The sequence below is a fragment of the Mobula birostris genome, chromosome 25, assembly GCF_030028105.1.
Source record: "Mobula birostris isolate sMobBir1 chromosome 25, sMobBir1.hap1, whole genome shotgun sequence".
Taxonomy (NCBI): Eukaryota; Metazoa; Chordata; class Chondrichthyes; order Myliobatiformes; family Myliobatidae; genus Mobula; species Mobula birostris.
The window spans coordinates 10439171-10462867 of record NC_092394.1 but is presented as its reverse complement, the minus strand read 5'-3'; the positions used below and the strand labels follow the sequence as shown (position 1 = coordinate 10462867).

The 23697-nt window shown below is 40.9% G+C and overlaps 1 protein-coding gene across 3 annotated transcripts in view; it reads right to left on the bottom strand.

Annotated features, from left to right (window-relative positions):
* ulk2 (unc-51 like autophagy activating kinase 2) overlaps positions 1-23697 on the bottom strand; it is a 117728-nt gene that overhangs the window by 52381 nt on the left and 41650 nt on the right. For all 3 annotated transcript variants that reach the window (XM_072243513.1, XM_072243514.1, XM_072243515.1), the window contains exons 4-9: positions 18471-18503; positions 14561-14597; positions 12680-12853; positions 8829-8902; positions 6218-6319; positions 4466-4524 (exon numbers count right to left, since the gene is read on the bottom strand). In XM_072243513.1, coding sequence (XP_072099614.1) covers positions 4466-4524; positions 6218-6319; positions 8829-8902; positions 12680-12853; positions 14561-14597; positions 18471-18503 — 479 coding nt within the window. The remainder of the gene's footprint in view (positions 1-4465; positions 4525-6217; positions 6320-8828; positions 8903-12679; positions 12854-14560; positions 14598-18470; positions 18504-23697) is intronic.

The following is a 23697-nucleotide window of genomic DNA, read 5'->3' as shown; positions in this document are numbered from 1 at the left end:
ATACATACATACATACACACACACATATATGGGTGTATATATATATATATACACACATACACACACCCCTAAGACGTCAGTACCGTACTATATGTCATAAAATGCGTTGTTTTGTGGTAGCAGTACAGAGCATATAAAAATACAATAAGATATATATTTTTAAAAAGTAAATTAATTTAATTATTTAATTTAATTCCTCTTATACTTTCCTCCAATCACCTTAAAATGATACCTTTTTAAAAAAGGCATGGGGAGGCTTTCAAACAGCAGTGGAGCAAATTAATGCATTAATTGAAGCTCCCCACACTACACAACTGCATAATTATTATTGATCATCCAACCCTATGAATTAAATCTTCAGAATGAACATCAAAACTGAATGGATAATGTTTTGTCCAGTTAAGTGAATCATTAAAAGCTCTGAACTTGGATTTAATAGTTTTATGCAGAGTATATGAAATCTAGTTTTAGAGGAAAAGAGCCACACCCAATTTCTTTCAAATTAACACACTCACTTAGAAAGACGTTAAGGGTAAATGGTGTGAAAGAATGGAAAAACTTAAATATTGCAATGTGGAGGGCGCTTCTCAGGTGAAAGTCAGAGCACGAAACTGAAGCTGTAGGAGAGCTTATGGTCTGCTTGGTCAATAACCACCATGTCGAAAATGGAGGCATCATGGAGTTAGAGAACTAGACAAGTTTGAAGAAATACTTTGCTCCGCAGCATGCTAATGTAGTGGGTTAGTGGAATGTTGTTACAGAGCCAGCGACCTGGGTTTGATTCCTGCTGGTGTCTGTGAAGAGTTTGTACATTCTCCCCATAACCGCGTGGGTTCACCTTGGGTGTTCCAATTTCCACCCACATTCCAAAAATGCACAGGTTAGTAGGGCGATTGGTTTCATGTCTGTAACTGTGTGGTGTGGACTTGTTGGCCACATGGGCCTGTTACCGCTCTGTGTATCTCTAAATAAATAAAGGACAATAAAACAAAGGGCATATGATAGCAGCATAATGCTCACCAGTGAACAAATGAGAATTCAATTCAAATTTCAAAGTAAATTTATTATCGAAGTACATACACGTCACCATGCGGGCACTCACAGTAAATACAAGAAACACAATAGAATCAATGGAAGATCATACCCAACAGGGCAGATAACAACCAACATGCAAAAAAAAAAGCAAACTGTGCAGATACAAAAAAAGGAGAAAACAATAATAAATAAATAAACAATAGGTTTTGAGAGCATGAGGTGAAAAGTCCTTGAAAGCGAGTCCAGTTCGGTGGGAGTAGTTCAGTGATAGGGTGAGTGAAGTTATCCCCTCTGGCTGAACAGCCCGATGGTTGAAGGGTAATAACTGTTCCTGAATCTGGTGGCATGGGTCCTGAGGCTCCTGCATCTCCTTCCTGATGGCAGCCACGAGAAGAAACAATGGCTTGGATAGTGGGGGCCCCTGATGATGGATGCTGCTTTCCTGTGAAAGTGCTCCGTGTAGACGTGCTCAATGGTAGGGAGGTCTTTACCTGTAATGGACTGGGCCATATTCACCGCTTTTTGTAGGCTTTCCGGACCAAGACATGGTGCAACAGTCAATATACTCACCAGCATACATCTCTAAGAAGTTTGTCAAAGTTTTTGATGTCATGTCAAATCTTTGCAAGCTTCTAAGAAAGTAGAAGCAGTGCCGTGCTTTCTTTGTAATTGCACACACGTGCCGGGCCCAGGACAGATCCTCTGTAATTTAACGTTGCCGACTCTCTCCACCTTTGATCTCCTGATGAGGACGAGCTCATGGACCTCCTGCTTTCTCCTCCTGACGTCAATAATCATCTCCTTGGTCTTGCTGACGTGGCTGGTTGTCACTCAACCAAATTTTCAATCTCCCTCCTATATGCTGATTCATCACCATTCTTGATTTGGCCAAAGATAGTGGTGTCGTTGGAAAATTTAATGATGGCTTTGGAGCTGTGCTTAGCCAAACAGTCATAAGTATAAAGTGAGTAGAGCACACAGCCTTTTGGTGCACCTGTGCTGATGGAGATTGTGGAGAAGATGTTGTTGCCAATCTAAACTGACTGGATTTGCTGAATTCTGATTTTGTTGGACAATAATCAACATTAGTAGCCACAACCCCTGAAAATATGGACAGTAGGAAGACTGCTGCATATGTAGATTAATGCACAACCTTTCACTTGTGTCTGTTCTACAATGAACATGTGGAATTAGGGACCAAGGTTTGTGACTGTAACAGCATCAAGACTGTCAGCTTCCTCATGAATGCTGGCATTGTTGGAGTGGCACATGCTGGGATAAGCCAAGAAAGCTCAAAGGCTGTGGTCAGTGATTTCCAACTGATCCACATGGTAACTGCTGTGAAGCCTTCTGCAGTATAATCCTTAGAAATCAGCAAACTCAGTACTTCCACATACTTACTCATTCCTGTTGTAAAATACACCCAAAAGGTCATGTTATCTATACTGATATTTCAGAGTTAAGGTTCTATCTTAAAATACATATCTTCTAAAAATATTTATTGCTACTTCTACCACAACTGCGTTTTGTCATGCTGTTAATGTTAGCACTATTTTAAAAATGTGTAAATCATGTGTTGGATTGCAGTCATAGGAAGGTTTTTCCAATATGACTAGATGCCCAGCCATTTTGCTGACATCATTGCTACTTAGGGTTGGGACAACTATGAACTGACTCCTCACAGCAACAAGTGTCATAATAAGGAGCTCTGCTCTATGGGAGTTTGCTAGATCTGTGTTAGAAAGAGTCGTGTTGGAAGGATTTCTCATGGTCACTGGTGAACACTGGAATTTTACAACTGGATGCAAAATCTAGATAATATTTTCGGTTCATTCAGGTTCTGTGAACAATTCTGCAGACAATTCTACAAAAATCAATCAGATGATGTTGGTCAATATCTCATTGTTAAAAAAACAAAACTGGAGCTGAGGCCATATATACTTAGTGGCCACTTTATTAGGTACACCTGTACATCTGCTTGTTAATGGAAATATCTGATCAGCCAAGCAAGTGGCAGCACTCAATGCATTAAAGCATGCAGACATAGTGAAGAGGTTCAGTTGTTCTTCAGACCAAACATCAGAATGGGGAAGAAATGTGATCTAAGTGACTTTGACTGGAATAATTGATGGTGCCAGACGGGGTGGTTTGAGCATCTCAGAAACTGCTGATCGCCTGGGACTTTCACATACACCTGTCTCTAGAGTTTACAGAGAACGGTGTGAGAAACAAAAACATACAATGAGTGGCAGTTCTGTGGCTGAAAACACCTTGCTAATGAGAGAGATCGGAGAAGAATGGTTGGACTGGTTCAAGCTGACAGGAAGGAAACAGTAATTCAAGTGACCACACGTTACAACAGTGGTGTACAGAACAGCATCTGTGAATGCACAACTTGTTGAACCTGAAGTGGATGGGCTACAGCAGCAGAAAACCAAAAAAGTGCACCCACTGGCCACTTTATTAGTTCAGGAGATAGCTAATAAAGTGGCCAATGAGTGTACAGCATATTTTCTAAATAGCCCCATTCTATAATATAAACTTGCATTCCGCACAGGCTCAGGCCCTGCCACTTCGACTGAGCCCCAAGTCCACTCCAGTAATGGCTAAACATCAGTCATTTTCAGTCTAGGGCCCAGTCCCCATCGCTCCGATTGGGCCCGGTCCCCACTGCCTCGATCGGGCACCAAGTCCACTCCAGCAATGGCCAAACATCAGTCATTTTCAGTCTAGGGCCCAGTCCCCATCGCTCTGATTGGGCCCGGTCCCCACTGCCTCGATCGGGCACCAAGTCCACTCCAGCAATGGCCAAACATCAGTCATTTTCAGTCCAGGGCCCAGTCCCCACTGCCTCGATCAGGCACCAAGTGTGCTCCAGCAATGGCTGCCACAGCCGTTCCTGCATTCCTGAACTTCTAGTTCGCTGAAACCTTCAGGATACCACAAAACTGCCAGTTGTACAGACTGTTGAAAAGCACAGCCCCCAAAGGGAAATTGCAGGCTGCAGATTGCAGTGATCATTGTCCAGAAGAAATGTCATTAATATAACAGTCAGAAGTTTGTTTGCTGTGACTCGCCAGCACTATCTTTACCGGCTGTTTGAATCAGCCAGCCTGCGCTGCTCCAAAGAGAGCCATATGAGGTCATCCTTACCCTCAGCCATTAGGCTCTATCATGAGTCAACTTACAGCCGGGGAAGTGAAGACCCCTCCTGTTAGACTGTTTGAGGTAACATTTTTTTTAGTCTTTCTTACTTCTCTTCTAAGATTTGTATATCTGCACATTTGTAATACTACCGTGACACTGTAATTTCCTTAGGGATCAATAAAGTATCTATCTCTATCTTAGAATGAATTGTACCGGCACCTGTATTAAATTTTATTTTTCAAGATTGTTTTAGAGGAAATATATAAGGTAAGCAGCCACTTACTTGGGGACCAGACTTTTGTTCTTCTCATAGAAGAGCCTTAAATCCTGTGGGCTGTTTGCCTGCAAGAGGGAGATTCAAATTTTAGAAATAAATTTTGATTTAAACTTCTCGGGCTTCCAGCCAGGTACAGATACCGATTTTAACCGATGTTTCAGTGACAAATTCTGCTATCTTCATCAGTTAAAATCGATACCTATATCCAGCTGGAAGCCCAAGAAGAGTTTATTTGTCATAGATCCCAGGAAAGCACTAGATCCTTTTTCAAGTTCTGAATTAGTTATTCAAGAGAATAATATCATAAAGAAGCTGATCTGGTGATTGTAAGCATATAATAATACTCCAGATATTTCCAACTGCATATTCTAAAACACTGATCAGTTGAACAAACATTACACAGGTAGCTATGCTCATTAGTGTGGATATATGACCCTCTTCTGATGTCATAATAAATGTATGTTAATTAGCTTTATTCTGAAGCTGATGCAAACATTTTTAAAAGGCATTTTTTTTGTGCACATAGTATTAAAACAAAAAGGAGATTTAATATATGTTTTGATTCATCCCATAAGCATAAAAGACAATATGCAAATGATAATATGCCTGCCATTTCACCCTACTGCTCATTAGGATGGTATCAGCATCAGCACCTGCACCATAACCCCAGTATTTTTCCTGCTGCTTCTGCTAGGTTCTTCAGTAATATTAAACCGTTCTCTTCCCCCTGAGAATGATCTGTCTCTTATCAGGGCAGTGCTCAACTCGTGTCAGTACTTTGCAGTCAACAAACACCATGAACGAGCCCTACTGCCAAAAACTTGAGATTAATTTGTTTAAATGGCTAAATGTTATACGTCACATTTAGTTCAATGTTTACCAGTTGCATTGCAGTGACGCATTTCTTTTGACCACAGCCTTGTTCAATATATTAAATTACCTTTCAAATCAATTAAGTAATTTTTTTTAACGTTTATAAATTTTTTTTTTCTTTCTGTCATGTGTACAAATATCAAACAAGAGCTGCGGGAAATCCAGAGCAACGCAGTCAAAATGCTGGAGGAGCTCAGCAGGGCAGGCAGCACCAATGGTAATGAATAAACAGTCCACATTTTGGGCAGAAAGCCTTCATCAGGACAGGAAAGGAAGGTGGGGGGAGCCAGAATAAGGGGGGAGGGAAGAGGAATATAAGCTAGAACAGGGGTTTTCAACCCGGGGTCCACAGACCCCTCAGTTAATGGTAGAGGTCCATGTGAGGCCAGGTTTATGAAGAAGGGGAGATGAACTGAGAAGCTGGGGTGGGGGGAAACAGGTGGAAAAGGCAAAGGGCTGGAGAAGAAGCAATCCGATAGGAGAGAGTGGACCATGAAAGAAAGGGAAGGAGGAGGGGCACCAGGGGAGAGTGATCAGCAGGTGAGAAGTAGTAAGAGGCCAGAGTGGGGACTAGAAGAAGAATGAAGGAGAGGGGAAAAAAGAAATTATCCCTAATTAGAGAGATCGCTGTTCATGCTATTAGGTCGGAGACTACCTAGATGGAAAATGAGGTGTGGTTCGTCCAGCCTGAGAGTGGCCTCATCGTGGCAGGATATAAACATCTGTTTACCCCCAGGCTGTTCAACTACCAGTATCCATAAAATGTCTGCAGATAATGGGGATTCCTGGTAGGTTCTTCACTAACTTCTAGGCCACTTCAAAACAGTCTGCATCAGTAAAAGATATAACATTTTAAATTATGTTCTTCTTCTTCTCAATATCTACCTGGAAAGGAGGCTTGCCAACAAGGCACTGAAATATCACAGTGCCTATACTCCAGAGATCTGCCTTAGCATCATAGTGTTGTGACATGATAACCTCAGGTGCCTGAAAGAGAAGAAAATATTAATAGTATTGATGAGGTTTTTGAATTTTATTACGGTTCAAATCTTATTTTCAATTATGAATTCTAATAAGCTCCTGAACAGCAGATCGGTGGCGTGATGGTTAGCACAACGTTTTACAGTACAGGCAACCAGGGTTCAATTCCCATCGCTGCCTGTAAGAAGTTTCTACATTCTCCCCGTGACCGCATGGATTTCCTTCGTGTGCTCCAGTTTCCTCCCACAGTCCAAAGACATGCTGGATGGTAGGTTAATTGGTCATTGTAAATTGTCCCGTGATTAGGCTCTGGTTAAATAGGGGAATTGCTGGGCGAGCTGGCTTGAAGGACCAGAAAGGCCCGTTCTGTGTTGTATCTCAATAGATAAAGAAAATAGAAAAAACCTTGCAGCAGGTAGAGTATATTTTCCAATATGAATGTTTGTTGTCATGATAAATAACAAACGATTCACATGGATCCCTCTTTCATTCTCCTGCCATCACTTCCACCATCTGTTGCATACTTATCAGGGAAAAACATTCTTCCATCATTCTCCAGGTTATCTAGAACAGTTCCATAGATGGGAAGTGAGAAAAAAAAGCACTGCTTTTCTGTAAAGTAGAGCAAGGAGAAAAGGGGATCCGTCCACAAGTTTGCCTGATTTCAGTTGGCAACATACTGAAACCTATTTAGGACGCAACACTTAGGAAAATCATATCAATAACTTTATAAACAAGAGGAAATTGTGGTTGGCAAATGCAAGGTTATTTTTTGAGGATGTAATTAAGGTAAAAGATAAATTGGTTGAAGAACAGACAGGGGGAAATACAATAGTTTGATTCACTCTGGCAAGCTCTTATTAAGGCCTTCATTAATTCAGACTCTGAATTAATCATTTGAATGCAAAGTTAGCTGATACAAAGTCTGGTGCCAAAATAGGTTGTGAATAGCAAACAAAGAGGCATAGGCATATTGAATAAGTGGGCTAAAACTGGCAGTCAAAAGTTGAAAACTTACAGAAAGTATAAAGTTGGGCACCATCGTAAGGTAGTGGTTAGCGCAATGCTATTACAGTTTGTGGTGTTTCTGAATTCGAAGTTTAATTCTGGTGCCATTCTGTAAGGAGTCTCTCCAAGTTCTCCCTGTGGAATATATAGGTTTTCCCTAGGTGCTGTGGTTTTCTCCCACCATCCAAAGACACGCTAGCAAGGTTAACTGGCCATTGTAAATTTATTCATATTAGATAATTAGGTTGAGGTTAATTGGGGCTGTGGGGTTGTTGGGTTGGCGCAGCTCGAAGGGCAGCAAGGGCCTACTCTGTGCTGTATCGCTAAATAAAATCAGAGACTGGGAACATTAAGAACAAATTGGTGTGGAAGTGACTTTCAAATTTCAACAACACTGTTCTCATTTTCCAACTTTTGCCGTTGCTTTATTGGCTTCTTCCTTTCTATTTTGGGGCTATGATAAGTGACTAAGATCCAGTATAAACTCAGACTCAATGGCAAAATGAACCAGGCACAGGGATACTTCTGAACTTACTAAACGAAAGAGTATGGCAAAAAGTCCAGTTGGCTTTTTCCTGCTGCTTTTCCATATGTTCAACTTGCTGCCAGGTTCACCGAAAATAAACTGGTCAATTCATACACTCACCACTTCTGTCTTTTTTATAATATATACATCTTGACTGCCCAAGAGAAACACTGGAGACACCAATGCCCTTGAATGAAAAAGCCTACAAAAATTAGTGGATACAACCCAGCCCATCATAGGTAAAGCAACCCACCATTGAGAACACCTACAAGGAACGCTATTACAGGAAAACAGCATCTATCATCAAGGACACCCACCATCCAAACCAGGCCATGCTCACTTCACGCTGCTGCCATCAGGAAGGAGATACAGGAACCTTAGCCCCCATACCACCAGGTTCAATCATCAGGCTCCTGAACCGGAGTGGACAACTTCACTCACTTCAACACTGAACTGGTTCCACAACCTATGGACTCTTTCAAAGTCACTACAACTCAATCTCTCAATATTACTTTTTCTTTTTATTATTATTATTTTGTTTTTCTTTTTGTATTTGCACAAGTTGCTGTCTTTTGCAATTAGTTGTTTGTCAGTCATATGTTGTTTTTCATTGATTCTATTGTGTTTCTTTGTATTCACTGTGAATGCCCTCAAGAAAATGAATCTCAGGGTTGTATATGGTGACATACATGTACCTTGATAATAAATTTACTTTGAACTTTGAACATTACACAACACTTGCTTCAATAATGAACACAAATAACAATATGAGCAGGGACATGCAGGGAATGCTGGAACTGTTTCTCACAGATTTTTTGCTACCTACAGGGGATAAGAAAGTTGGATAATATACGCAGGACAAGCACAAATTGCGAAAACAAGTGTACAGATTTGCTTAATGCAGATTGCTACATCAGATATTCAACATTTTCACAACAATCTCCACCCACTTAGAAGAAAAGAAATGGACTCTTCACTCACCATGTACATGGGAGAACCACAGAGTGTGGCAGCCATCATGTTACTCTGTAAATATCGGGCAAAGCCAAAATCAGCTGCAAAGAAACAGAAAGAAATGTATTGCAATACTTAAAATGATTTCAGCAACCCTTTATCAACAATACCTTATGGAAAATAAATCTGAAGGAAGTGTAGAATCGCATTATGTGTTAATGTCTTTTACATACAGTAAATTATTTTGAAGTGCAGTGAGTTTAAACAGAAATTGGGAAGTTTTAGAAGAATATGGGTCAAATGGAACTAGCTTGGATGGGCATCTCTAAAAATGAAGCAATGCCAAAAGTGTACATTTAAAACAGCTTCATTTGTAAGTGTTCAGAAGCCATTGCCCTTTTAAGAAATCAGCCACTTCTTTTTGGACAATGCCAAAAAAAAATCAAGCCAGATAAAAGAAAATGAATTTGAATAAAAACAGAAAATACTGGATATGCAAAACCAGTTCAACAGCTTCCAACAGGGTAAGTGAGTACCTTCAGCAAGTGGTCTGGAATTGAGTTTAAACTGAATAGAGTATATACTTCAGTTAATCCAGTATGAGCCGAATTATTCTGTTTACTAAATGATTGCCATAAGCGGAGCATAACATTGCTTCCTGCTGGATGAGTGTGTTCTTTCCATCAGGGTGCTTACACCTCCAATAAATTCACACTTGTCTTTTAGCAAAAGTTGTAAATAACATGTGCTTGGAATTGCTTGGCAATGCACATGAATTCTTGGAACATTTCATTAGGATGTCTAGTGCAGTAAAGAACAAATAATAATGTGTCTGTGTCAAGTTCTCAGAGAGAATTCCAACTCACTTGCTTTAACTAGTGGCAAAATATCCATTCCTTTAGTGATTTTTTTAAAAATGTATCTACTCTCCTAAATGTCATGAACAACCATTTGTCATGAGTGAGAGCCGGTTGCAAAATTGTTGGGCTTTTATACCCAGGCAGTCCTGCTGGTTGCCGGATAACCTAAATGTTTTCTAGCATTAGTCACTGAACACAAAATGGACACAAGAATTCAGTCTATTGGGGCAGCACAGTAGCCTAGCGGTTAGTGTAATGCTATTACAGCATCAATCAGCAATCTGGGTTCAATTCCCGCTGCTGTCTGCAAGGAGTTTGTGCATTCTCCCTGCGACCTCCGTTTTCCTCCTATATTCCAAAGGCTTGCTGGTTTGAATTAATTAATAAGTTGTGGGCATGCTAAATTGGTGCCAGAAGTGTAGCAACATTTGTAGGTTGCCCACTGCAGATCCCTGGACCGTATTTGGTCACTGTTTCAATGTACATGTGATAACTAAACCTAATCTGTTTTTAAAATCTCTTCTTCATTGGTGGGCTGGGAGCATTCACCAACCCGTGGCCCACAGATCACTTGGTTGAAGATAGGGGCCAATGGGATTCAAAAAAAGGTTGGGTAACTGATTTAAGCGATGGCATTGCACTCCACTGCTACTAGAACTAACCTCCTTCTAAAATGCTTCAGGCATTTGAGAAGCACTGCAAGATGTCTTTTTTAAAACACACCCTGAACTCAACATAAGCAACAAACTCACAAGCTTTTGACAGTACTCTGGTTTCACTCAAGGTGAGAAACACCCACATCATAACTGCTAGCACACTTGACCTTAAATCTAACAATTCTGTCTGTGACACCCACACAGTTCGGTGCAGGCAACACACACAAAATGCTGGTGGAACGCAGCAGGCCAGACAGCATCCATAGGAAGAAGCACAGTTGACGTTTCCGGATGGGATCCTTGGTCAGGACTAACTGAAAGAAGAGATAGTAAGAGATTTGAAAGTGGGAGAGGGAGGGGAGATCTGAAGTGATAGGACAATACAGGAGGGGGAGGGATGAAGCCAAGAGCTGGACAGTTGATTGGCAAAAGGGATACAAGGCTGCAGAAGGGAAAGGATCATGGGACGGGAGGCCTAAGGAGAAACGGGGAGGGGAGCCCAGAGGAATATCGAGAGCAGGCAAGGAGCTATTGTGAGAGGGACAGAGAGAAAAAAAAAGGGGGGAAATAAATAAATAAATAAATAAGGGACGTGGTAAGAACGGGAGGAGGGGCATCAGGTTGGAGGCTACCCAGACGGAATATAAGGTGCTATTCCACCAACCTGAGTGTGGCTTCATCTTGACAGTAGAGGAGGCCATGGATAGACCCTAATGGGAATGGGACGTGGAATTAAAATGTGTGGTCACTGGGAGATCCTGTTTTCTCTGGCGGACAGAGCACAGGTGATCAGCGAAACAGTCTCCCAGCCTGCGTCCGGTCTCGCCAATGTATAGAAGGCCACACTGGGAGCACTGGACGCAGTATATCACCCCAGCCAACTCACAGGTGAAGTGTCGCCTCACCTGGAAGGACAAGGACTGTCTGGGGCCCTGAATGGTGGTGAGGGAGGAAGTGTAAGGGCATGTGTAGCACTTGTTCTGCTTACAAGGATAAGTGCCGGGAGGGAGATCAGTGGGGAGGGATGGGGGGAACGAGTGGACAAGGGAGTCATGTAGGGAACAATCCCTGCGGAAAGCCAAGGGGGGGGGATGTGCTTGGTGGTGGGATCCCGTCCCCTATGCGACTCGCTTGTCCATTCGTCCCCCCCGTCCCTTCCCACCGATCTCCCTCCCGGCACTTATCCTTGTAAGCAGAACAAGTGCTACACATGCCCTTACACTTCCTCCCTCACCACCATTCAGGGCCCCAGACAGTTCTTGTCCTTCCAGGTGAGGCGACACTTCACCTGTGAGTTGGCTGGTGTGATATACTGCGTCCGGAGCTCCCGATGTGGCCTTCTATATATATAAAAGGTGAGACCCAACGCAGACTAGGAGACCATTTCGCTGATCACCTACGCTCTGTCCGCCAGAGAAAGTACGATTTCCCAGTGGCCACACATTTTAATTCCATGTCCCTGTCCCATTCCCATTCTGATATGTCTATCCATGGCCTCCTCTACTGTAAAGATGAAGCCACACTCTGGTTGGAGGAACAACACCTTATATTCCGTCTGGGTAGCCTCCAACCTGATGGCATGGCATGAACATTGACTTCTCTAACTTCCGTTAATGCCCCTCCTCCTGTTCTTACCCCATCTCTTATATATTTATTTCTTTATTTATTATTTCTCCCCCTCTTTTTTTCCCTCTCACAATAACTCCTTGCCTGCTCTCCAACTTCCTCTGGGCTCCTCCCCCCCTTTCTTTCTTCCTAGGCCTCCTGTCCCATGATCCTCTCATATCCCTTTTTCCAATCAACTGTCAAGCTCTTAGCTCCATCCCTCCCCCTCCTGTCTTCTCCTATCATTTCGGATCTCCCCCTCCCCCTTTCAAATCTCTTACTATCTCTTCTTTCAGTTAGTCCTGACCAAGGGTCTCAGCCCGAAACGTCGACTGTGCTTTTCCCTATGGATGCTGTCTGGCCTGCTGCGTTCCACCATCACTTTGTGTGTGTTGCCTGAATTTCCAGCATCTGCAGGTTTCCTCGTGTCTGCATTCAGTACAGTTTGATTCTATATTTCTTGTTAAATTATTTTGTCCTAGTCAAAGCTTGAAAGCTCTACCTCCTCATTAGTGCATACAATTCCAAGCATAGTACCACAAATGGTTGCAATCAGAAGTCAAGAACTATTCAAAAAAAATCTAGATAACATGGAGATTTACAACAGCTTACACTTGGGACATTCTTGTGCAAAGTTGTTTGGAAACCATTTGGAATACTCTGATACAGGACAGTGCAATGTCATATTCTTCAGTACATTGATTGGAAACAAACACACAAACCAATTTTGCAACAGACATCAATCTTTTAGCTTTACCTATTTTGACACGAATGCCATTCATATTGGACTTTTTCCGGCTAACATAAGAAAGTAGGATATTCTGTGGTTTCAAATCGCGATGGATTATTCCCTTGTTGTGAAGTATTCGCATCGCGGCTGCAATCTGCTGGAGGAAGATTCTAATGGTGTCTTCACTAAGTGTTCCTTTGACTATTTAAAACAAAAAAAAATATAAAATACAAGGAACTGAGTTTTCATGAAATCATTATTGAAGAGACTGTGAGACTTGAGTGCCATTTACAGAAATGTAAGCATTTAATCAAATAGAAAGTTCAGCTGCAAAAGAAATCTCTAATTATACGAAATCTGAAAACAAGAGTCAGACCAGCTGAAAGATCAGAATGTTAATATTTTCCACAGGAACAGTTTGATGAGGACAAGTCAGAAATATTAACTCTCCTACAGCTTTCCTGTGTGCTGCATGACTTCCTCAATATTTTCAGATTTTCATACACCCTGCACACGCAACTAATCAGCACAACACTCTGTCCAATGGCCTGTCCAGTGCTGTTCCATTCTTTGGAATTCGTGACAAGTGTTTAAAGCAGGTCAGGAGTAAAGATGTGTTTCCTTATCAGTTATTGAGATGCAGGATTATAGAAAGAACATTTTTATCTCTGCAGAATGATGTACAATTTACAGCTTAACTTCGAAACCCCCAAATAAATACACTGAGTCCCAAGGAAGGGTCACTGTCCGAAAGGTCGACTATCTATTCTTTTCCATAGGTGCTGCCTGGCCTAAGTTCCTCCAACATTTTGTGTGTGCTGCTTTGATTTCCATCATCTGCAAACGTTCTCATGTTTATAATAAATGCATTTGTCCTGAATGGCAGAAAAAGCCTGTCTCAGTAACTATTCAATCTTGATTCAAGTAGAGGATCAGTCGTGAAGAGGAAGGCAAGTCCAATAAAGACATGTTTCTGGCTCAAGATTTGGGGGAAATTGCACATCATGCTTCAGTTACTCTGCTGTCACTTTCCTTACACAGATTAGGTTCATTTAAGGATAAATGTACTCAAGCATCATGGCATGACTGGAACCCAGAATGGAAACAAAATCCATAAAAAGATTTCAAAAGTACTTTGTGATTAACATTCTATTACAGAGCACCAGCAACTGCTGAACAATTACAACATGGAACATTACAGCACAGTACAGTACAGCCTCTTCGGCCCACAATAATGTGCCAATCTCTTAACCTACCCAAAGATCAATCTAACTTTTCCCTCCTACATAGCCTTCCATTTTCATATCAAACAAACTTAAATCATAAAAATGGAGTACAGAAAAAAAAAAGTACATTACTTTGCTTATGTGACACATTCTACCTCCTTATGGTCATTAAAATTGGACCAGAGGCTGTTACTATTGCAGACTCAGACTAACTTACAGGTCATATGCTCTGACTTACTAACTCTGGCATAAGGTGAAAGCAGGTGTATAACTGACTCCTAGTTGAATTCGATTCACGTAGGCAACCTCCACTTGCTCCCAGGGAAGTTAAGGAACAGGGCTGAATCTTGACACCAATGGTGTCAGAGGATAAACAGGACCCAGTGTTACAAACAAAACTCATTTACAAATGGGAAAGTGAAATCAGAGGGTTTTTAAACAAAATAATACTGAAATCACTACATTGCAAACTCACTGACCCCCTCCCCGGTGATCTCAAGTTTTTGATGTTCAGCTTCAAAGTTTCATCATATGAACAATTGTACAAACAGGACGATGCTGAATATATTACTTGTACTTTAATGAGCTCAGCAGCCACACTTTATGAGAGTAATTCTTTGAACACCACTCAGAGAAAGGAATGAATGCATGAACACCTACATTCAAAAATGTTTCAATTTACCTTGCAGATAATCTGCCAGGTCACCACCATTGCAGTACTGTGGGGAATTAAAAAATTAAATCAGCACAATATATTCAAACCACTATTCTTCAGTAAATTAATATTAAAATATCATTTATTATTGACAACTTAAAAAAATTATACCTTTCTCTTCCAGTTCTACCCAAGAGAATGAAATTACCATTTACAAATTTTAAATTTCTAATTTCACTGATCACAATAATCTGTCCAAACTCTAAGCAACACAAGTAAAGTTCTATGTAAATTTATTATCAAAGTACATTTATGTCACTGTATACAACGTTGAGATTTATTTTCTTGTGGGCATACTCAACAAATCCATAATAGAATAATAATCATTAGAATCAATGAAAGACCGCACCAACTTGGGCATTCAACCACTTTGCAAAAGACAACATACTGTGCAAAAAGAAATAATAGTAATAAATATCGAGAACATGAGATGAAGAGTCCTTCAAAGCGAGTCTGTAGGCTGTGGGCATATTTCAACGCAGGGGCAAGTGAAGTTATCCCCTTTGGTTCAAGAGCCTGATGGTTGAAGGGCCACAGCTGTTCCTGAACCTGGTGCTGTGGGTCCCGAGGCTTCTGTACCTTCCCCCTGATGGCAGCACTGAGAAAAGAGCACGGACTGGGTGGTGGGGGTTCCTGATGGCAAAGTATTTAAGTTTCTGAATACTCGGCATGTTGCATCATGCCTTTTGGACCAAATAATACCCCCACGCCACCTAGGCCATGGTCTCTTCTCAGTGTTACCATCGGGCAGGAGAGGTACGGGAGCTTTAGGTCCCACACCAAGTTCAGGAACAGTTATGATCCTACAACCATCAGCCTCCTGAACTGGCATGAATAACTTCACTCACCTCCACTCTGAACTGATCCTACGACCTACAGAATCATTTTCATGGACTCCACAACTCACAAGTCTACAAACTCATGTTCTTAGCATTATTTATTTTTGTTTGCATGATTTGTCTTCTTTTGCACATTAGTTTTATTTTATTAGTCTTTGTTTATGTGTAGTTTTCATAAATTCTATTGCATTTCTTTATTTCCCTGTAAATGGTCAAAAGAAAATGAATCTCGGGGTAGTATATAGTGACACCTACGTACTTTGACAATAAATTTACTTTGATTTTGAAGAATAAATGTATCCTATGGAAGATTTAGAGCACCATAGGGGACCACAGTTAAAGGAAGATCAATTCTCCATTATCCTCTTACCCAGCAAAACGTATAATTAGATGAATGTATGTGAATATTTTTAGATCAGTAGATACTTCCCAATTCTAATAACTGCTGTACTTAAAAGCAAAACATGGCAGATGGTAGAAATCGGAATTAAAACCAGAAAATTTTAGGAAAACGCAGCAGCTCAGTAGCATAGACAGAGAGAGAATCACTTCAATTGTTCTGAATGGTGATCAAGATTGAGACACACACCTCTCCACAGATGCTGCCTGACTTGCTTTGTATTTTCAGCAATTTTATTGACACTTAAGATTAATTTCAATATTATGGAATAAAACAACACTCAAAAATGCAGACTTGAAAAGGTGCTGCATAATGACCCTTATTACTTTGGTGGTGTGTGTATTTGGAATGAGCTGCCAGAATTAATGACTGAGGTGGGTGCATTAGCAAGATGAAAAACCTATCTTAGTTTAGCACATGGACAGGAGAGTCGTAGAGTACCAAGGGCCAAACCCAGGCAGACAGGACCGGCTCACTGGGTAACAGAGTCAGCATGGCCAAGTTGGGCTGAAGGGCCTGTTTCTATGCTGTATAGCTCTACAAGTTGGATAGCAAAGCAAAAGAAATCTAGCTCCCGAGGAAGACATAAAAAGCAGCAAAGTTTAACTAACTGTGACTTGAAACTCTACCTTCCATCAGCGTTACCCTGAGTGAAATTAACAAGTCTACCTCAAGGAAGACCAGTGCAACATGTAGGAGTAAGAATAGGTTGTGGGTTTTGTAAATATCGAAACTAATCTTTGCATTGATCATATCAAATGAAAGGAAAAGAAATAGCTGCAATAGTCAAATTTCATGTTGGGCATTGGCACTGAATCACTGCAGGCAATCTTTAACCTTTTTTTGCTGGTTTAAAATGAAATGATGGATTTTAAAATGACTTTAAAGCTAAGCGTGTGAGTAAAAGTCTTTCAACTTTCTCCTGTACTTGAAAGCAAGTGACCTGCATCCAGGCCCACGAGTTTTCCCTTCTCTCACATGTTCTCTTGTTAACAGGATTTACTTGCAATGTGGCAGACTAAAGCATCGAGGAAGATTGAGACATTGGGGCAAATGTGGATGGCGAGCAAAAGTTCAGTGCCGACTGCCTTCCATTTATTCGCTGCTGAAGAGGGAATTTGTGAGCGGCCTATCGCTGTGTGGCTTGCTGTGGCAGGCGGGTAGGCCTCAGTACTCCACTGGTACCCTTCTCTTTCAATGAATTCGGTGATACAGTAAGGTGGTATTGTGGTTCTGCGCTTATAGATTGAACTATTGTATTTATGGACTGTGGACTTTCTTTCCCCAGACTTACAATTTTTATATTTTGTGTTTTTTTTTTAAATCGCTAGTTCCTTTTCCACATTGTTGTGTGAGGGGAGAGTGTCTGGGGGTTGATGTTCTGTTGTGTTCTGTCAGCCTTTTTGTGTGGGGGGAGTGGGGTTGATGATGGGATGTCATTCCTCTTTTGTGCGTGGGGGAATTGTTGTTTCTATATGAATGACTTTTATGTTCGTCCTTTGATTCATGGCTACTTGAAGAAAACAAATTTCAGAGTTGTATATGGATACATGCTTTGACAATAAATGAACCTTTTAGGCAACAATGACTGAGTGATGATGAGGGAATTGTTTTCTCTCAAATATGGAAATACAGTTTCATACATCAGTCACCACATTACATTGTGCTACAGCTGGCGATATTACAGGTATTGGCTAATTAATGGGCTAATCCAACATGATTAAAATGGCAAGTAGCTTTGACCAGAACTAAAAGACCACAACAAGAACATCTAAGTGTTTTACCCATTAACTTGTTTGTCAGAGTTGAGCTTTTGAACTGCCTGTACGACCTGGTACTTTTGCAGTGTGAACTGAAGTTTGAAGGTGCAGGACAACGGTTGTGTTGCGACGTGTACGGGCCAAGTCGAGGTGGCAGGGTCCGGGCTGAGGGCTGGAGACTGGGGAATGAGCGTATGGCATTGCTTGAGTGGATGCCGCAGAACCAAGTTGAGGCTGAGTCCGGGCCCGAGAATGAGGAAAGACCAGAGGTTTGACCAATTTAAACGGTGAGCCAAATTGAAAAGGCCGGATACGGGCCAAATCAGAGCGGTGGGCTTGGGCCTGTAAATGTTATCGAAGCGGCAGGTTCTGGGCTGAGAGCAAAAAATGACCTGAGGTTTGGACGAATTAAGCGCCAGGCCAGATTGAGAAGGTCAGGATGTCGGGACGGGAGGCGAAGACGGGCCATTCAGCTTGCTGCTCCGCGAGGTTTTCTTGTCACTGCATTGAACTGAGGCTGTGGCCTGCACCAAAATGGGCCCCTAAACAGGCCAGAGTGAAGCCTGGGACTTCTGTTCTGAATGCTAATTGCTTACTTTTATTGTTTGCAGAATTTAATTATTTTCTCTCTCTGCACATAGGGTGTTTGATGGCCTTGTACTTTTAATGGCTTCTGTTGCACTTCTTCGTTTTGCGGCTGCATATAGGGAGATGAATCTCAAGGTGGCATAAAGAATACATACTTTGATAATAAAATGAACTTTGAATATAATTACCAATAGAGCTGAGTGGCCAATTATAAAATTATACACTGCACTGTAGATTATTTGATTGTACTGGTATAACAAATTTATAGCCAAAGTCTTTTTTAGGCTTACCTCCATCACTAAATGAACAGAGTTTGGAGTCTCCTGAAATGAAAAGAAAACATCCAATTAATGACTTCTGTGGCAGGTTTTCCCCTTTATGGGACGGAAAATGCTTACTCCTGAACATGCTGCATAGGAACAAATGTTACAGAAAAACAGCTTACTTCAGCTGATTTAAACCATACACAGCTGAGCACCACTAAGCCAACTCCACAACACTTCTAAAGAATAAGTGTTTGTATTAAGACCCAAGAACAATACTGAACGAGGATTTGCTCTGGCATTTGTTAGCTACACATTCAGATTTTAAAATTTTCACAAAGCCAGTTGCTGAAAGGGCTAATTGATAATAGCTGCTAACTTTGCCAACTGCATGTCCCGGACTGTCCCATTTGCTGTTCGTTGTATTATTGCCTCCCTTAAATCCAACACGAGACGTCAATCTTTCAGCCATTGTGCTCTCTGGAATTTTAACATCAAACTATTTCAACTTAGCTATCTTCCTTGCCTGCCTACAGAATTCTGCCAGGGGTTCCCAAACATTTTTATGCCATCGAGTCTTACCATGAACCGAAGAGTCTGTGGATCCCAGGTTGGGAGCCTTGCAATACCTGGTTTTTGTTCTTTTATTTTAAATTCTCTCCTTTGGACTAACCCCCACCCTCTCCATTCCCCTTAGTACTCATTCATTTTTGACTAGCAAATACTCCTTTTGTTCAAAAGTTCTTTTTCATGAACTCTGTGAAAAGTATCACTATACATTGTGGAGAATCCAAACCATCCAGTCCTCAAATACAAATAACAGATTGTAGGAAGATACAGTCAGGATGGTTCTTAGTTAAATGTTTGCTTCAGATAAATCAATGCAAATATTTTAAACAGCAGCTATAAAATCAAATTGAATACTTATCACAAATATTTGTTCTAACTATTTACATTTATGCCACTTTGCTCACCACTGATTCTATTAGACAGTGAAAATAGTGATAAATCTAAATCGAAATCAGGTTTGATATCATCGGCACATGTCGTGAAATTTGTTAACTTTGTAGCAGCAGTACAAAGCAATACGTGATAAATATAGGGAAAAGGCTGAATTACAGTAAGTATATGTATATTAAATAGTTAAATAAATAGTGCAAAAACAGAAATAGAAAGTAGTGAGGTAGTGTTCACGGGTTCGGTGTCTATTTAGAAATCGGACAGCGGGAGGAAGAAGCTGTTCATAAATTGCTGAGTGTGTGCCTTCAGGCTTCTGCACCTCTTCCCTGACAGTAACAATGAGAAAATGACCCCAAGTCAGGGGTTCTCAACCTGTTTTTTTATGCCATGGACCCCTACTATTAACTTGAGGGGTCCGTGGACCTCAGGCTGGGAACCCCTGAATCAGAATCAGGTTGGTTATCACCGGCATGTGACGTGAAATTTGTTAACTTAGCAGCAGTTCAAAGCAATACGTAATCTAGCAGAGAGAAAAAAATAAATAAAATTAAAAAATAATAAACAAATCAATTACATATATTGAATAGATATTTTTTAAAGTGCAAAAACAGAAATACTATATATTAAAAAAAAGGTAGTGTCCAAAGATTCAATGTCCACTTAGGAATCGGATGGCAGAGGGGAAGAAGCTGTTCCTGAATCGCTGAGTGTGAGCCTTCAGGCTTCTGTATCTCTTAACCTGATGGTAACAGTGAGAAAAGGGTATGCCCTGGGTACTGGAGGTCCCTAATAATGGACGCTGCCTTTCTGAGACACCGCTCACTAAAGATGCCCTGGGTACTTTGTAGGCTAGAACCCAAGATGGAGCTGACTAGATTTACAACCTTCTGCAGCTTCTTTCGGTCCTGTGCAGTAGCCCCTCCATACCAGTCAGTGATGCAGCCTGTCAGAATGCTCTTCACGGTACAACTATAGAAGTTTTTGAGTGTATTTGTTGACATGCCAAATCTCTTCAAACTCCTAATAAAGTTTAGCCGCTGTCTTGTCTTCTTTATAACTACATCGATATGTTGGGACCAGGTTAGATCCTCAGAGATCTTGACACCCAGGAAGTTGAAGCTGCTCACTCCCTCCACTTCTGACTCCTGTATGAGAATTGGTATGTGTTCCTTTGTCTTAATCCTTCCTGAAGTCCACAATCAGCTCTTTTGTCTTACTGACATTGAGTGCCAGGTTGTTACTGCGACACCATTCCACTAGTTGGCATATCCCACTGCTGTACGCCTTCTCGTCACCACCTGAGATTCTACCAACAATGGTTGTATCGTCAGCAAATTTATAGATGGTATTTGAGCTATGCCTAGACATACAGTCATGTGTATATAGAGAACAATGGGCTAAGCACACACCCCTGAGGTGCGCCAGTGTTTGTCAGCAAGGAGGATGTGTTATCACCAATCTGCACTGAATGTGCCTAGAGAGTGTGGAAATTTGGGACTGTTTCACAGCTCTACAAAGTGCAAGCTGGGACAATTCCTCAACCACTTCTCTTGGGTCAGCACAGAAAAAAAAATATGTTTCTCAGTGAATTCTGTCTCTGAAAAAGGGGAAAAATATAAACAACCCAACATTCTTAAACAGTTGGAGTCAAAAATAAAATATCCAAAATTGAACTAGGACAAGTATTCATTCTGGACAGTGTTAACATTTGCTGGTGCAAACAATTCTTACTGTCTTTAGACGGGTTATGGAGAGGAAAGAATTGCTTGCATTTGTTCACAGAAAGAACAAACTAAACACAAAATGCTCACATTTATTTCCAGTATCTCTAACTCTCTGTAAAATTAAATTGGCCATGAAACTTGGTCATATTTAGGATTTTTGCAAAACAAGAACACAATTTTTTTCTCTGTTTACAAGCATTAATGTTTTGCAATCGAGTCTCGCTCAGAGAAGCAGGCAAAATACCAAAAGCCAGCAGCTGGCAACCAACTATAAATATTCCCAGTGTGCATGCACATGATTAGTCACATGGCAGAAAGTACAAAGTTCTTCCGAGTATTGAAACTAAATCCATTTACATCAAATATCAGCAAATAGAACACCAATGTTATTTATCTGTACTATGTCTCATTTTAAAGTCTGCATCCTGAATTTTAATTCCTACGTAAGCAAAACTGCTAATGAATCCATAAGAAACAAAAAAGAAACACCAAAGCCAATGCTTTGCTCATAAAACAACTGAACAAAATAAAACAAATCAAAATGCATTGTTCAACATCAGTTCAGATGAACAGTTTCAAAACTCATGAAGCTCAAAAAACATTCCGGACTAAGTACCTTTCTAGACTGGTAACCCATCTATTACCCTAAACATTCATTCTCTCTGCCAGATGGCTGCAATCTGTCACCTGCAAAATACACAACAGTTACTTCAGAATCAGGTTTATTATCACTAACTTATGTTGTGAAACTTGCTGCTTTGTGGCACCATTCAATCTTTTACCAAACCCTTCATTGCTACTAAGGACAAGGGCTTCATATGCACGGGAACACAATTTGTAAATTCCCATTCTTTAATTGTTGCTCAGTTTGGCTCACCTTCATATCTCATGGGTAACAACAGATCGATAATAAATGTTTGCCTTAACAATGATCACAAGATCCCAAAAAACTGAATAAGTAAAGGACCCTGACCAAGGCAAACTTTAGGAATAAAACGAAGTCATACATGTCAAGTGGATAAGGAATGACACAGACGCAAGATTTCACTGGAACACCCAGCAATTTGGTGCCATTGTCAGACATCAATCATTGGATCTTTCAGCAGAAGTTTCCTCAGGGAAACATTGCCAAACCAACATTCTTCAGTTATTTCACCAATGACTTTGTCAGCTCAGCAGAAAAGTTGAGTGACTGATATTTCCAGAAGTAAATCAATTTAATTCATAAGAGAGCAAAGTTACTTGTTAATGGAACTGCATTCTAACGTGCATCTAAACAACAAATATCACCACACATATGCCAATAAGCGAAATCTATCTTTACCTTGGCTTTGAATAACTACCATCAAATCTTCAACCAACAATATCAAGTTTATTATTATTCAACCATACACATATATACAGCTAAATGAAACATTGTTCCTCTGGGGTAAGGTGAGAAACACAGAATATATGGTCACACATAGTACATACAGTAGCATTGAGAAAGTTTGTGAACCCTGCAGAATTTTCTGTTTCTGCATAAATATGACCTAAAATGAGATCAGTTCTTCACACAAGTCCTAAAATTAGATAAAGAGAAAAAAAGGAAATGTACGTTGCATCCGGAGTTTCTCCGGTTAGCGGACGATTTCCCTCCACGCCTCTCTGACGTGGGGCACCGCGTACGAGGCAAGTTACAGCGGTGGTTTGCCATTGCCCTCTGCCGGGTGAGTTTCCAAAGAGATCACCAGCTCGTAACCCAGCACGGATGGAAAGCGTGCAGGGGAGCCGGCTGGATTCAAACTCCGGACCTTTCGTCCCGAAGTCTGGCACTGATGCCACTACGCCACCAGCCGGGTCCAGATAAAGAGAACCTAATTAAACAAATAACACAAAAAACACTGTAGGTATTTTGCTGTTCCCCTTGGATTCTTTTTCACCTCCTTCAGCATTGCACGTTGTGCTCAGTGCACAGGATGCCCACGCCAAGGGAGAGTAGCAACAGTACTGAGTTTCCTCCATTTGTAGACAATTTCGCTTACGTGGACTGATGAACACTCAGGTCTCTAGAAATGTTTTTGTAGCCTTTTCCAGCTTCATGCATCTCTACAATTCTTCTTCTAAGGTCCTCTGAAAGTTGTTTTGATCAAGGCAAAGTACACGTAAACAGATCTTTCTTGAGAAGAGCAGGCTTTGTCAGTAACCTGACTTGGTGTGTCGTTTTATAGGGCAGGGTGCCTCTACAACCCACACCTCCAATCTCATCTCATCGATTGGAACACCTGACTCCAAATACCTTCTTGAAGGAGGCATTAACCCAGAGGTTCACATACTTTTTCCAACAAATACATGTAATATTGGATTATTTTTCTCAACAAATAAATGAACAAGTATAATGTGTTTGTGTTATTTATTTAATTGGGCTCTCTTTATCTAGTTTTAGGACAAGTGAAGATCTGATCATATTTTAGCTCATATTTATGCAGAAACAGAGAAAATTCTACAGGGTTCACAAACTTTCTAGCACTACTGTATAGTTCAGCACATAGATACAAAATAATATTAACACACATCCCTGAGTGCATGGC